The 12,383-nt window shown below is 41.9% G+C and overlaps 1 protein-coding gene across 1 annotated transcript in view; it reads left to right on the top strand.

The window, feature by feature from the left end:
* LOC115102274 (cilia- and flagella-associated protein 74) overlaps window positions 1-12,383 on the top strand; it is a 44,834-nt gene that overhangs the window by 17,519 nt on the left and 14,932 nt on the right. The window contains 3 exon segments of the mRNA XM_029622059.2: window positions 431-553; window positions 1,129-1,250; window positions 7,929-8,057. Of these exon segments, the coding sequence (XP_029477919.2) occupies window positions 431-553; window positions 1,129-1,250; window positions 7,929-8,057 (374 nt within the window).

Below are 12,383 nucleotides of genomic sequence, written 5' to 3'. Positions count from 1 at the left end.
GTGCTCCCAGAGAATTGAAACTTTCCTGGAGTGAGGTGCCACACTGAAGTGTTCTTCTTTCCACAACTTATTATTGAAATCCCTGTTTTATGGTGCAGAGGATGACACCCAACATTGACTGTAGTTAGATTTTATATGACAGAAGTTTCACATCTGTATCACTATCATGATATGTAGGGTACTATATTAAAATCAGCCCTAAAAATATTTCACCTGGAGTGTATTCACTACGAACCAAACAGAAGCAAATGGGCCAAAATGGGGAGGGACCTACCTGAATTTGTCCAATATGAAACTAGTTTTCATTGCAAAATGTTTTCCGTTGCAGAATGTTTTGCTACGCTGTGCACTAATGAATACCGCTGATCCTGCCCTTGATGATGTGATTGTTGTTGTGACATGTTCCCTCAAGACTTCCTCCCATGCCTAGGTCAGAGAGGGGGAGGTGGGCCCGTTTGAAAGTGTCAAGTTGGAGATTGTATTCACACCCACCGTACCAGGGGAGGCTAAGTTGGACTTCCACATCAAGTTCTCCGACCCAACCTGTGAACCAGTAAGATTTTACTCATGATGTCATCATCATTACCTGAGTGAACTAAAACTACAGCAAAAGTCTATTCAGCCAAAGCCAATAGCCAGGCGTTAACTTATGTATGACAAAAACAGCTTTCCTCTCATGAGAATGTGTGATAGGAGCGATGTAGTCAATAAAATTATACTTACTCAATATTTACAATATACTATATAATTAAGCAATGAGGCCCGAGAGAGTGTGGTATATGGCCAATATACCACGGCTAAGGGCTGTTATGCGCAACGCGGAGTGCTCAGACACAGCCCTTGCTGTGGTATGTGGGCCATATATCACCAACCCCCGAGGTGCCTTATTTCTATTGTAAACTGGAAGCCAACGTAATTAGAGCTGTAAAAATATAGGTTTTTGTCATACTCATGGTATACGGTCTGATATATCACGACTTTCAGCCAATCAGGCCCATTCAGGGCTCGAACCACCCAGTCTATAATAATATATCATGTGTGAAGGCTAATGAGATTAATGTCCTTCTGGCATATCCCGGAATCATCCAAGCACTAGTTTTGATTGACAGGGGCCTTGTCTATTCACAGATATCCATTGGGGTCCGAGGGACGGCTGTGTGCGTGCCTGTGTGGGTGGCCCAGCCAAGCATTGTCCTGAAGATCTGCATGTTCGATCGCCTCTATCAAGACAGTATCGTGGTCCAAAGCAGGTGAGTCCGTCAATTGGGTAGAGACGGTAATTCATTTACGTGATGTACAGTAGACCTTGGCCTGGGCAGGAGTCTGATCTAGTGGTAGTGCTGCCAACTGGGTTACAAATCCCACCTCTACCCTTCCTGTCACGCTTTGACCATAGAGAGCCTTTTTTACTCTCTATTTTGGTTTGGTCGGGGTGTTCCTATCTAGGTTGTCTAGTTCTATGTTGGCCTGGTATGGTTCCCAATCAGAGGCAGCTGTTTATTGTTGTTTTATTGTTTCCCCATTGTGCTTTTTGGGATCGTGTCTATGTATAGTTGCCCGCAAGCACTATATTAGCTTCACGTTTCACTTTGCGCTTTATTGTTTTCTGTGTGTTTCACTTCTAATAAAAGATGATGGAACCATACCACACTGCACTTTGGTCCGACCATCATTACAACAACGTTCGTGACACTTCCTCTCTGTGTCCCTCCATGCCTGTCTCCCTCCATACCTATATCCCCCTCTAGAAGACAACACATTCTTAAAAAACAAATGCAGTGTAATAGCACTTTTCTTGCTGTTTATACTTGACACGTTTATATAACTTGTTTCTAGCTGCTGTTGCATATTCTGAGTGCTAGTCTAACACCGTCCCATTTAGCATGTGCTAAATTCTGTTTTTACAGAAAAACTATTCAAGAAAATGCCTTGCAATCACATGGACAGCTTACTCAAGCTTTTCTGAGATATAACTCAGCAAAATGGGGACAATTTTGAATATACCGTTCATAATATTTAATAACATGACCAAAAGCAGGGAAATGTATTAGACTTCACTTAAACCCACCAAACCCTGGGACTACTGTATCGGATGGGGTCCAAGGACCCCGGATAAGGTGCCATTTAAGATCTCAATCCCCTCTTCTTTAGGTGGGATTGAGCAATAGCAAATCCTTTTTGATTATGAATGTTATACATTATGCCGAGGAGTTAAGAAAGTGCTGCAGGCCATAACGTTTACAGGCATGTCACTCCACATGTACGTCTTTTTGTCACACGTCACAGTGCGAGAAGGGATTTGTGGCAGCTGCCATCTGGAAGCTGGAGCGCACACAAATGCATGTGACAATGACCGCGACAGTGATGCCGAGAACGCCAGCTTTTTAACCCCCCCCCAAAAGTCCCCAAAAATAGACATCAACTCGCATCATACAATATGTTATGTTTGCTCTTTTACCAATAGTATAAAATAATATACTGTGTTGTACATAGAACTGCTTTATAGTTATGGTTGTATAAAGCAGTTGACATATTTGGGGGAAACAGTGAGAGCAGCACCAACCAGCATCACACAAAATGTCATCTTGGCTTTTGAGTCAATGATTTATCCCCTTTTAGCATATTTCATGTGACAGCAAGTTTCATCGCCTACACCCAGTCAAATCAAAGCCAAACATTTAAAACCATTTCCACTGACACCTGCTGGGGAGTCAAAGAAGATGACAAAGCAGACGACAATCTGCTTTTCCTAAAACCACCTTCTACCCTCTTTCTTCCCTCACTTATTTATAACAATACCTCCTGTATGCACAACCGTCCTCCTCTCACCCCGAGGAATGAGGCTGAGTTGATTAATGTCTTTTGTTTCTGACGCCGCTCCTCTTCCTACAGAAACAATAGTTGTTCTCTCCGTTGCCTCGCTTTTGAATGGAAGATTCCTAAAAATAGAGCATAAAGGAACGGGTGCCTAGGCATTTCTCCAGTAGTCTCCTGAGTTGGTTGATTTGGGGTTTATCTTTTGACGTTGCCAGGAGAGGGGAGACATCGCTGTGGTGTTGGTGGGGTAATTACTCAGACTCCCTCTGAGGTGTTGAGTATCCCATCAGGCCTTGGGCCACGTGGGTTTTTACCCAGTGTGCCATCTGGACGTGCAGGGGATGGAAAGTGGCACCGCTACAGTATAGCCATGGGCACCTTGACTAGTGACGTATGTTAGTAGAGGCCTTAGCCTTAACAAGTCATGAATGTTAAGAATTATTATTGTTATGGGCTAGCCTTGTCCCAGGCTATATGTTTGGCATGACGAGGAGTGGCATAATGGCACAACCAGACTGATACCCAGTCTATCCATGAGCAACTCTAGCACTAAACCACAGTTTCTAAACCCAGAGGCGGAACATTGCAAGACTTCCAGGAACACTTGCGAAACAGACCAAGCAGATGACAAACATTTGGGGTTTGAGGAGTCAATGAGAGAAGGGAAAATTTCTTCCTTAGTTGTTAATTTTATCAAAATCTAAAGGCACGACATAGATTCGAGCCAATGTCTTGAGTAGTTGAAAATGCAATTACTCCAACCTCGTGAAAATAACAAACTGAGATGTTGCCATTTTTGTCAAAAACTACTTTATATTTAAGGAGTGGTTTAATTTGATGGCCTGCACATGGACAATTTGGCGCCAGATGACATTTAGATCAATAACTTGTTCTGCAAATGTGCTTAGCTAGCCAACGCCTACAGGTGTGATCAGGGATTTCTATTGGAGAAGCAGTTTTAGCCCATCTTCTAACTGTACTGTTTTGACTAAACCTTCCCCCGTCAAGGGCACTAAGCATGCAATGGGTGTGAGCGCACTAGTCAGTCAGATGACTAGTCAGATGACCAGATGACAGTGTAAGGAAGTCTATCAGCTCCACAGCTATAAGCCTCCTGGATATATGGGGCTTAGGATTTTAACTAGTATAACTGAAAGCATTAAACCTCCACCAGCCATAGGCCTTATCACTAAACCCTATCTGGTCAAGCGTATTAGAATATAATACCCATGTAATACCCTTTTGATAATCATTAGATCACGCTCTTATCCAGTGATGAACGATGGGTGTCAGTTCAAAACCATAACCGGTGGAAAGTATTGGCACTGCAGGAGAACATGAAGTATGACTCATAGAATGAACGTTAGAGCTACAATGTTAGTTCTATGGAGAGTCTTTCGTCATGATTAGAGAACATACAGTAAGTAACCAGTCATATGTTTACCCAGAGTCATAGTACTGAACAAAAATATAAACGCAACATGTAACGTGTTGCTCCCATGTTTCATGAGCTGAAATAAAATGTCCCAGAATTCTTCCATATGCACAAAAGCATATTTCTCTCAAATGTTGTGCTCAAATTTGTTTAAATCCCTGTTAGTGAAAATGTTTCCTTTTGCCAGGATAATCCATCCACCAGATGTGACGTTTGGCTTCCAGAGAATCTTGTTTCTCATGGTCTGAGAGTCCTTTAGGTGCCTTTTGGAAAAGTCCAAGTGGGCTGTCATGTGCCATTTTACTGAGGAGTGGCTTTCATCTGGCCATTCCACCATAAAGGCCTGATTGGTGGAGTGCTGCAGAGATGGTTGTCCTTCTGGAAGGTTCTCCCATCTCCACAGAGGAACTCTAGAGCTCTGTCAGAGTGACCATTGGGTTCTTGGGTCACCTCCCTGACAAAGGCCCTTCTCGATTGCTTAGTTTGTCTGGGCGGCCAGCTCTAGTCAGTGTCTTGGTGGTTCCAAACTTCTTCCATTTAAGAATGATGGAGGCCACTGTGTTATTGGGGAACTTTAATACTGCAGAAATGATTTGGTACCTTTCCCCAGATCTGTGCCTCGACACAATCCTGTCTCGGAGCTCTACGGACAATTCCTTTGACCTCATGGCTTGGTTTTTGCTGTGACTGTCAACTGTGGGATCTTATATAGACAGATGTGTGCCTTTCCAAATCATGTCCAATCAATTGAATATATCACAGGTGGACTCCAATCAAGTTGTAGAAACATCTCAAGGATGGTCAATGGAAACTGGATGCACCAGCGCTCAATTTTGAGTCTCATAGCAAAGGGTCTGAATACTTTGTTTTTTTTGCCAAATTTGCCAAAAAAAATCTAAAACCCTGTTTTCGCTTTGTCATTACGGGGTATTGTGTGTCGATTGATGAGGAAAACAATTAATTTAATAAATTATAATAAACAAAATGTGGAAAAAGTGAAGGGGTCTGAACACTTTCCGGATGCACTATACATGCAGTGTCTTCAGAAAGTATTAATTACACATTTTGTTGTGTTAGAGCCTGAATTCAATATTTTTTTTCTCTCATTCATCTACACACAATACCCCATAATAATAATCTACACACAAAGTCGTTCAGGCAGTTAACCCACTGTTCCTAGGCCGTCATTGAAAATAAGAATTTGTTCTTAACTGACTTGCCTAGTAAAATACATTTTAAAAATTTTAAGAATATCCCATAAAGTGATTTTAGAAATTGTTGCAAATGTATTACAACAATTTCAGAAATATCTAATTTACATAAGTACTCACACCTCTGAGTCAATACTTTGTAGAAGCACCTTTGGCAGTGATTACAGCTGTGATTCTTTCTGGGTAAGTCTCTAAGAGCTTTGCATACCTGTATTGTACAATATTTGCACATTATTATTTTTTAATTCTTCAAGCTCTGTCAAGTCGGTTGTTGATCATTGCTAGACAGCCATTTTCAAGTCTTGCCATAGATTTTCAAGCCGATTTCAGTCAAAATTGTAACTAGGCCACTCAGGAACATTCAGTGTCGTGTTGTTAAGTAACTCCAGTGTATATTTGGCCTTGTGTTGTAGGTTGTTGTCCTGCTGTAAAGTTAATATGTCTCCCAGTGTCTGTTTGAAAGCAGACTGAACCAGGTTTTCCTTTAGGATTTTTCCTCTGCTTAGCTCTATTCTGTTTATTTTTATCCTAAAAAAAAAAACTCCTTAGTCCATGCCGATGTCAAGCATACCAATAACATGATGCAGCCACCACCATGCTTCAAATATTAGAGTGGTATTCAGTTATGTGTTGTTTTGGATTTACCCCAAACATAACACTTTGTATTCAGGACATCTTTGCCACATTTTCTTGCAGTTCTACTTTAATGCCTTTTTGCAAACAGGATGCATGTTTTGGAATATTTGTATTCTGTACAGGCTTCCTTCTTTTCACTCTGTCATTTAGGTTAGTATTGTAGAGTAACTACAATGTTGTTGATCCATCCTCAGTTTTCTCCTATTACAGCCATTAAACTCTGTAACTGTTTTAAAGTCACCATTGGCCTCATGGTGAAATCCATGAGCGGTTTCCTTCCTCTCCGGCAACTGAGTTAGAAATGACACCTGTATCTTTGTAGTGACTGGATGTATTAATACACCACCCAAAGTGCAATTAATAACTTAACCATGCACAAGGGCATATTCGATGTCTGCTTTTTTCGTTCCACCAATAGGTGCCCTTCTTTGCAAGGCATTGGAAAACCTCCCTGGTCTTTGTGGTTAAATCTGTGTTTGAAATTCACTGCTCGACTGAGGGAGCTTACAGATTGATAATTGTATGTGTGGGGTACAGAGATGAGGTAGTCATACAAATCATGTTAAACACTATTATTGCACACAGAGTGAGTCCATGCAACTTATTATGTGACTTGTTAAGCACATGTTTACTCCTGAACTTATTTAGGCATGCCATAACAAAGGGGTTGAATACTTATTGACTCAAGACATTTTAGCTTTTGATTTTTAATTCATTTGTAAAACAAGTCAAAAAACATAATTCCACTTTAACATTATGGGGTATTTTATGTAGGCCACTGAACAAAACATCTAAATGTAATACATTTTAAATTCAGGCTGTAACACAACAAAATGAGGAAAAGGTCAAGGGGTGTGAATACTTTCTGAAGGCACTGTAGAGATCTCTTCATATGCTTTTACCCGCAAATGATGAGTTCACTAGACACTATCCAATTCATATCCAACAAATGGCCTTAATTGATTATATGTCTCTGAATTCCTGGGACAGCAGTTTAAAGGTTGTTGTTTTGCTCAGGTAAAGACGGCCACTCCGACACCCCTGAGTGTCCTTGCCTCCGGGAGAAGAGCCATCTGTTTGACCCCCTATTCAAAGTGGATCACTTCATTTAGGCGTCGGGAAAAGGAATGAGCGCACCCATTCGGCACCTCTATTGAATCCATTTCTTTGGGGGTTCAACACTTCCACCATTCAGTGGTCTCACTTCTGTATACTGGATGTGATGGAAAAAACTGACTGCACAGCGCTTCCACCGAGCGTGAGTCATTAATTGTAGCTGTTGAGGGGAGCTCGTGTGTGTGTGCGTATGTGTGTCGTTGGCCGTGCGTGGAGAATTCCCTGGGTAGTGATCCATTTATATCACCACAGCTACAGAGGGAGGATTCTCACCACCGACACAACCATCTGTTGGATCCCCCTGAAATTGGGTCACCTAAATTATCGGCTGGGAGACGAGGACATGAGTACATTGCAGCAGTACCTACCAGACCATTTGTGTTCATGTCCCTCACACACTCATGATCCCCTCTCCGACTTCCTCGTCAAATATCTACATTGTAACAAGGGGACATCCTGGGAGTCTGTGTAAAGTACACTCACCTTTAAATTTGCTTCATGAGGGTCCTCTTAATTTAGTGTCGAAGCATGTTAAATCTATACAACAAATCACAAACTGATGGATGCCATCTTGAGCAGTAGCTTGTTGAAACCTGTTGTGTAATAGACATAACACCGCCCTAACTTATTAAATAGGCTCTCCGTTGAGTTAGCAGCCCTAACTAACTAGTACAGGGCCTAACCAAACAGTGCTGTTGTCTGTTGTATTGCAGAGCGAGCACAGCTCTTCGGCTGACATTCAAGGTGTGTCCGGAGCTGAGGAACCACATGGAGATCCTGCCTAAGACCGGCTACATCCAGGCCAGGTCCAGCTTCAACGCGAAGCTTAAGTTCCTGCCCAGGTAACCACACAGATACTAACACCAGAATCATAGTACACACAGTAGCACAATCTAGCAAAATGCTTTGCAACGAAAAACAGAAACAAGAATTTCTTAATGGACAACTTCAGGTCGTCCCTCCCTGTTTGTCTGTTTTCGTCCGTTTGGTGCCTAGTTAATACAATGATAATGGATTGGATTGTCATACAGCATGCTGAAAGTGTGTTATACTGTATGTGAAGGCTTTATATATGTATGTTCAGAATGCTTTACCGTACTCTAAAATCATGGTGTGAATATTTCAGACCAGATTCAATTTAGCCTGCCTTATCTTTGTTTTACTGTTTCTCTTATTCTGAAACTGAAGGCAGTTTACCTGGTAATTTTAAGTGGTGGACCGGTTTCTTTAAGTAATGGAATTGAACTTCAGTTTAATGGAAACACTAATGACCAAAAAATCTTGTCACTGCCAGCAGTTACAATTATGAAACATGTCCTCCATCATCTTCACCAATTAAACAGCGCACTGCGAAGTGCAATTCGCTCCCAACACAGAAATGGAGTGCCGTGAAGGCTTCTGATAATGTTTTTTAATGACTTTGAAGGACATGGTAATTTCTGGAAGGATGGGTGGGCTATTTTTAGGACGGTGAGGCTGAGTTGAGCTGCAGTTTGAGCACCAGGGGAACAGGAAAGACGACCTTCAGTACATGGATGAGAGGAGTAGAGAACGCTGTGGAGAGGGGGCGAGAGTTCCCGTTCACGCCTACCTTGTTTTTTTGGCATGTTCATAGCTAAGAAGATTTCAGGTCTACTGATGGCATTGGAAGATGAGGGAGGTTTTACATGACAAAAGTTAATGGCATATCGGATGCCTTGACTCCGGAGGGCTGGAGGGGAAGTGGGAAATGACAATAATCTGCCTTAGTGAATCAGAGAGAGGTTTAAAACCAGGATTAAGGGGAGAGAGCATTACTGCTGCCATGCTGTGGCGGGAGGCATGCCCCTCCTCTCCTTCTGTCTCTCAACATCTCTCTCTTTTTCTCTCTGATCACTCACTCTCCCCCCTACTTTCTCTGTTTTTCTCTCTCACTTTCTCTCTCTCTGACCTTATTCCTCCATCCAGCAGTAGAAGACCTGATTGCGTATCCAGTACAGTGCTTAGTTACATAACGGTCCGGGCCGACGCACAAAGCCCCATTCTGAGGTCTCTTGGAGAACACTGTAATCCTTAACATGCTCTAAACTCCTAAAGAGAGCCTCAGCAGACAGGAAATCCAGCCGGATACAAAAAGTTTGGAAAATATCACATGATCTCTGGTGTTAACAAAAACATACCTTCTCTCAAGCACATACTCTAGCTAGGCTGTCACGACTAGCACAGCAACGGTCTGCAACTGGTGGGTGGGGGTTGTATGATGCATCAGCTCCAATTTTGATTTGCGGTATTATTTCTAGATTCTATGTGTCTGTGTGTGTGTGTGTGTGTGTGTGTGTGTGTTTCTTTTGTCTTAAGCCGTTCGTGACTATGCGACATCAAAACTGGCAGCTCTGGTACTGCTAGAACCGTGGCAGTAGGTTCCGTGTGAGAAGATTCCGTAGGTTGGCCTCACCACACACAAAGGCAGGAAGGCAGGCAGGGCTGTTTCATCTTACTGCTAGATAAGTCATTTGTTATATATTCTTCAGACGGCCGTTTATCTCTGCCTCTGCCTCTTCTCCAATAGATTCTGACTGTGAGTGTACATGTAGTGTACACTCCTGAACCACGGATGGATCGCCCTCAGGCTACAGAGAGTTCGGAATCCTCCACAGTCCTAGAAATGTCTCTTTCTCGCTTTCTGTCTGTCTCGCTCTCTCTCTATTTCTTTGTCTCTATTTCTTTGTCTCTCTATCATCTCTCTTTGTCTTTACAGTACATATCCAGACCAAAATATACATAGCAGTAGATCATCTCTTATAGCAGTTCATTGTGGGGATAAATATCCTTTTTTTTATAGTATTAGTGCAGATATTGATAGCTAAATCCAGTTTTTTATGTACTCAATATACTACGATCGTTTTTTCCTTTTAGCTAGATAATGAAAATGATCATATTAACAGGGGGGGATCTGATCCTACATCAGCACAACTACTGTGATGAGCTTTGTGAATACGGGCCATGGTCAGCGGATTTGATTGAACAGGGACCTGTTCTGGATCATAAATGCTTTAGGTCTAATCTGTGGGAGATGTTGCCCAGCTCGTCCGGTCAACTAGTCAGCTCAGGCTGGTAAAAGGGAGATTACTCTTGATTTACCCAGATTACAATTAACAGAGCTGCTGACTTCACCAAGCAGTGCATCATTTACTGGTCTACATCACTAACATACATAAATGTTACTGTACATGAGTTACAGGGAAGGAATAATATATATTTTCAATAATATTTTTTGAGGGGGGATGTCAGTTGTCAAGGGTGTTTTTCCTCCTTTTCCTAAATGTGATGATGAGAAATTCCCTAATCTTCTTAAATCCATTTTGTAATCCTTGTTCATAATCACTGTTTAATGTGAAAGTGAAAGCCAAGCAGGAGCCCATTTTGAATAGGGATATATTTTTTAAAACATACTCTGCTGCCTTTTCTCAGGTAGCCTAAAGTTTAAACCACTGTATAGCACGAACGTTGTCCCAAAGTTAGACAGTATTCCGCTGACAGAGACTGATGGATCTCTGACTCTCTCTCTCTCTCTCTCGCTCACACTCTCACTCTCGTGTCAGTCTACTGAGCCTTCCACTGTCAGGATTATAGGTGGTCCACAGCTTATTGCGTTTTAGACTTTCCAAGTTTTAAGCAGTGACACAAAATGACTCCAACAGGATCTTTCTGCCACTTGTGTTGTGACTCAGGCAGATGCCAATGAAATGTTCGCTGAAATGCCACCTTGGTCTTTGACTGCTTATGTGAGGATAATATAATGAATAATGTCATTGGTTTATACACAAGCATTGCTTTCTAAGCACCACAGGTACAACTATACCTGTGTAGGTCTATAGGTAACTGCCAAAATAAACACTTGAGTGAATGAGGGATACAAGGTATATTGAAAGCAGGTGCTTCCACACAGATGTGGTTCCTGAGTTAATTAAGCAATTAACATCCCATCATGCTTAGGGTCATGTTTAAAAATGCCCAGTTGCCCATTATCTTGCCTACCATGGCTAGAAGAAGAGATCTCAGTGACTTTGAAAGAGGGGTCTCAAAGGAGCATAGGGGTTTTAAAGGTTTTTAAAGGTTTTTAAAGGTTTCAGACACCTGAAACCCCACCTCTTTAAGGAATACCTAGGATAGGATAAAGTAATCCTTCTCACCCCCCCCCCCCCCCCCCCTTAAAAGACCTAGATGCACTATTGTAAAGTGGCTGTTCCACTGGATGTCATAAGGTGAAAGCACCAATTTGTAAGTCGCTCTGGATAAGAGCGTCTGCTAAATGACTTAAATGTAAATGTAAATGTAAAGGGTGTGTGTGTCACCAGATCTCAACGCAATTGAATACTTATGGGAGATTCTGGAGTGGTGCCTGAGACTGCGTTTTCCACCACCATCAACAGAACACCAAATGATGGATATTCTGGTGGAAGAATGAGTCGCATCCTTCCAGTAGCGTTCCAGACACTTGTAGAATTTATGCCGAGGTGCATTGAAACTGTCCTGGTGGCTTGCGGTGGCCCAACGCGCTTTTAAGACACTTTATGTTGGTGTTTCCTTTATTTTAGAAGTTACCTTTTAAGTTCTCTTATAATTCATTATCTTGTTGAAGACTACATGTGCATAGTGTTATCTGGGTAAGATTTGGAGGAGAGAAATGGTGGATAAACTGGTTGCCGAGTGCAGCATGAGGTAAAATTGCGGGATGCCAAAAACTTGAAAATCTCATCCAACCGCACATTTCCCCTCAGCAGCATATGGGTCTGGCGACATCCCGCCAGGCTTTTTCACTCTACCCTGCCAAGCTAGTTCAAGAGTGACTCTCCAGCAGAGATTCTATTAGCAGAGAACACAAGGGCTTCCAAACAACTCCCAATAATAATTCCCCCTTCTGTCATTGAGAGCTTGAGATACAATTGAGACATGTTCGCTTCTCTGTTTTGTTGTAAATGTCATACAGTACAGATTTTGTTGCAGGAAATGTCTTGCACAGCAGGAAATGCAGAGGTGTAGTGTATTCAAGGTTTAAAAAGTCTTCTAAAGTTTGTCATTTCCACTTTAATATGTCAGACTTCATTTCCCCTAACAAACAAAAAAAATGTTTTAACCCGTAAAAAAAGTGTACATTAATTAGAATTCACACAATAATTCACATTTCC

The sequence above is a fragment of the Oncorhynchus nerka genome, linkage group LG20, assembly GCF_034236695.1.
Source record: "Oncorhynchus nerka isolate Pitt River linkage group LG20, Oner_Uvic_2.0, whole genome shotgun sequence".
In the NCBI taxonomy this organism is placed as follows: Eukaryota; Metazoa; Chordata; class Actinopteri; order Salmoniformes; family Salmonidae; genus Oncorhynchus; species Oncorhynchus nerka.
Note: the sequence above shows the minus strand (reverse complement) of the source record. Positions and strands in the feature narration are given on the sequence as shown.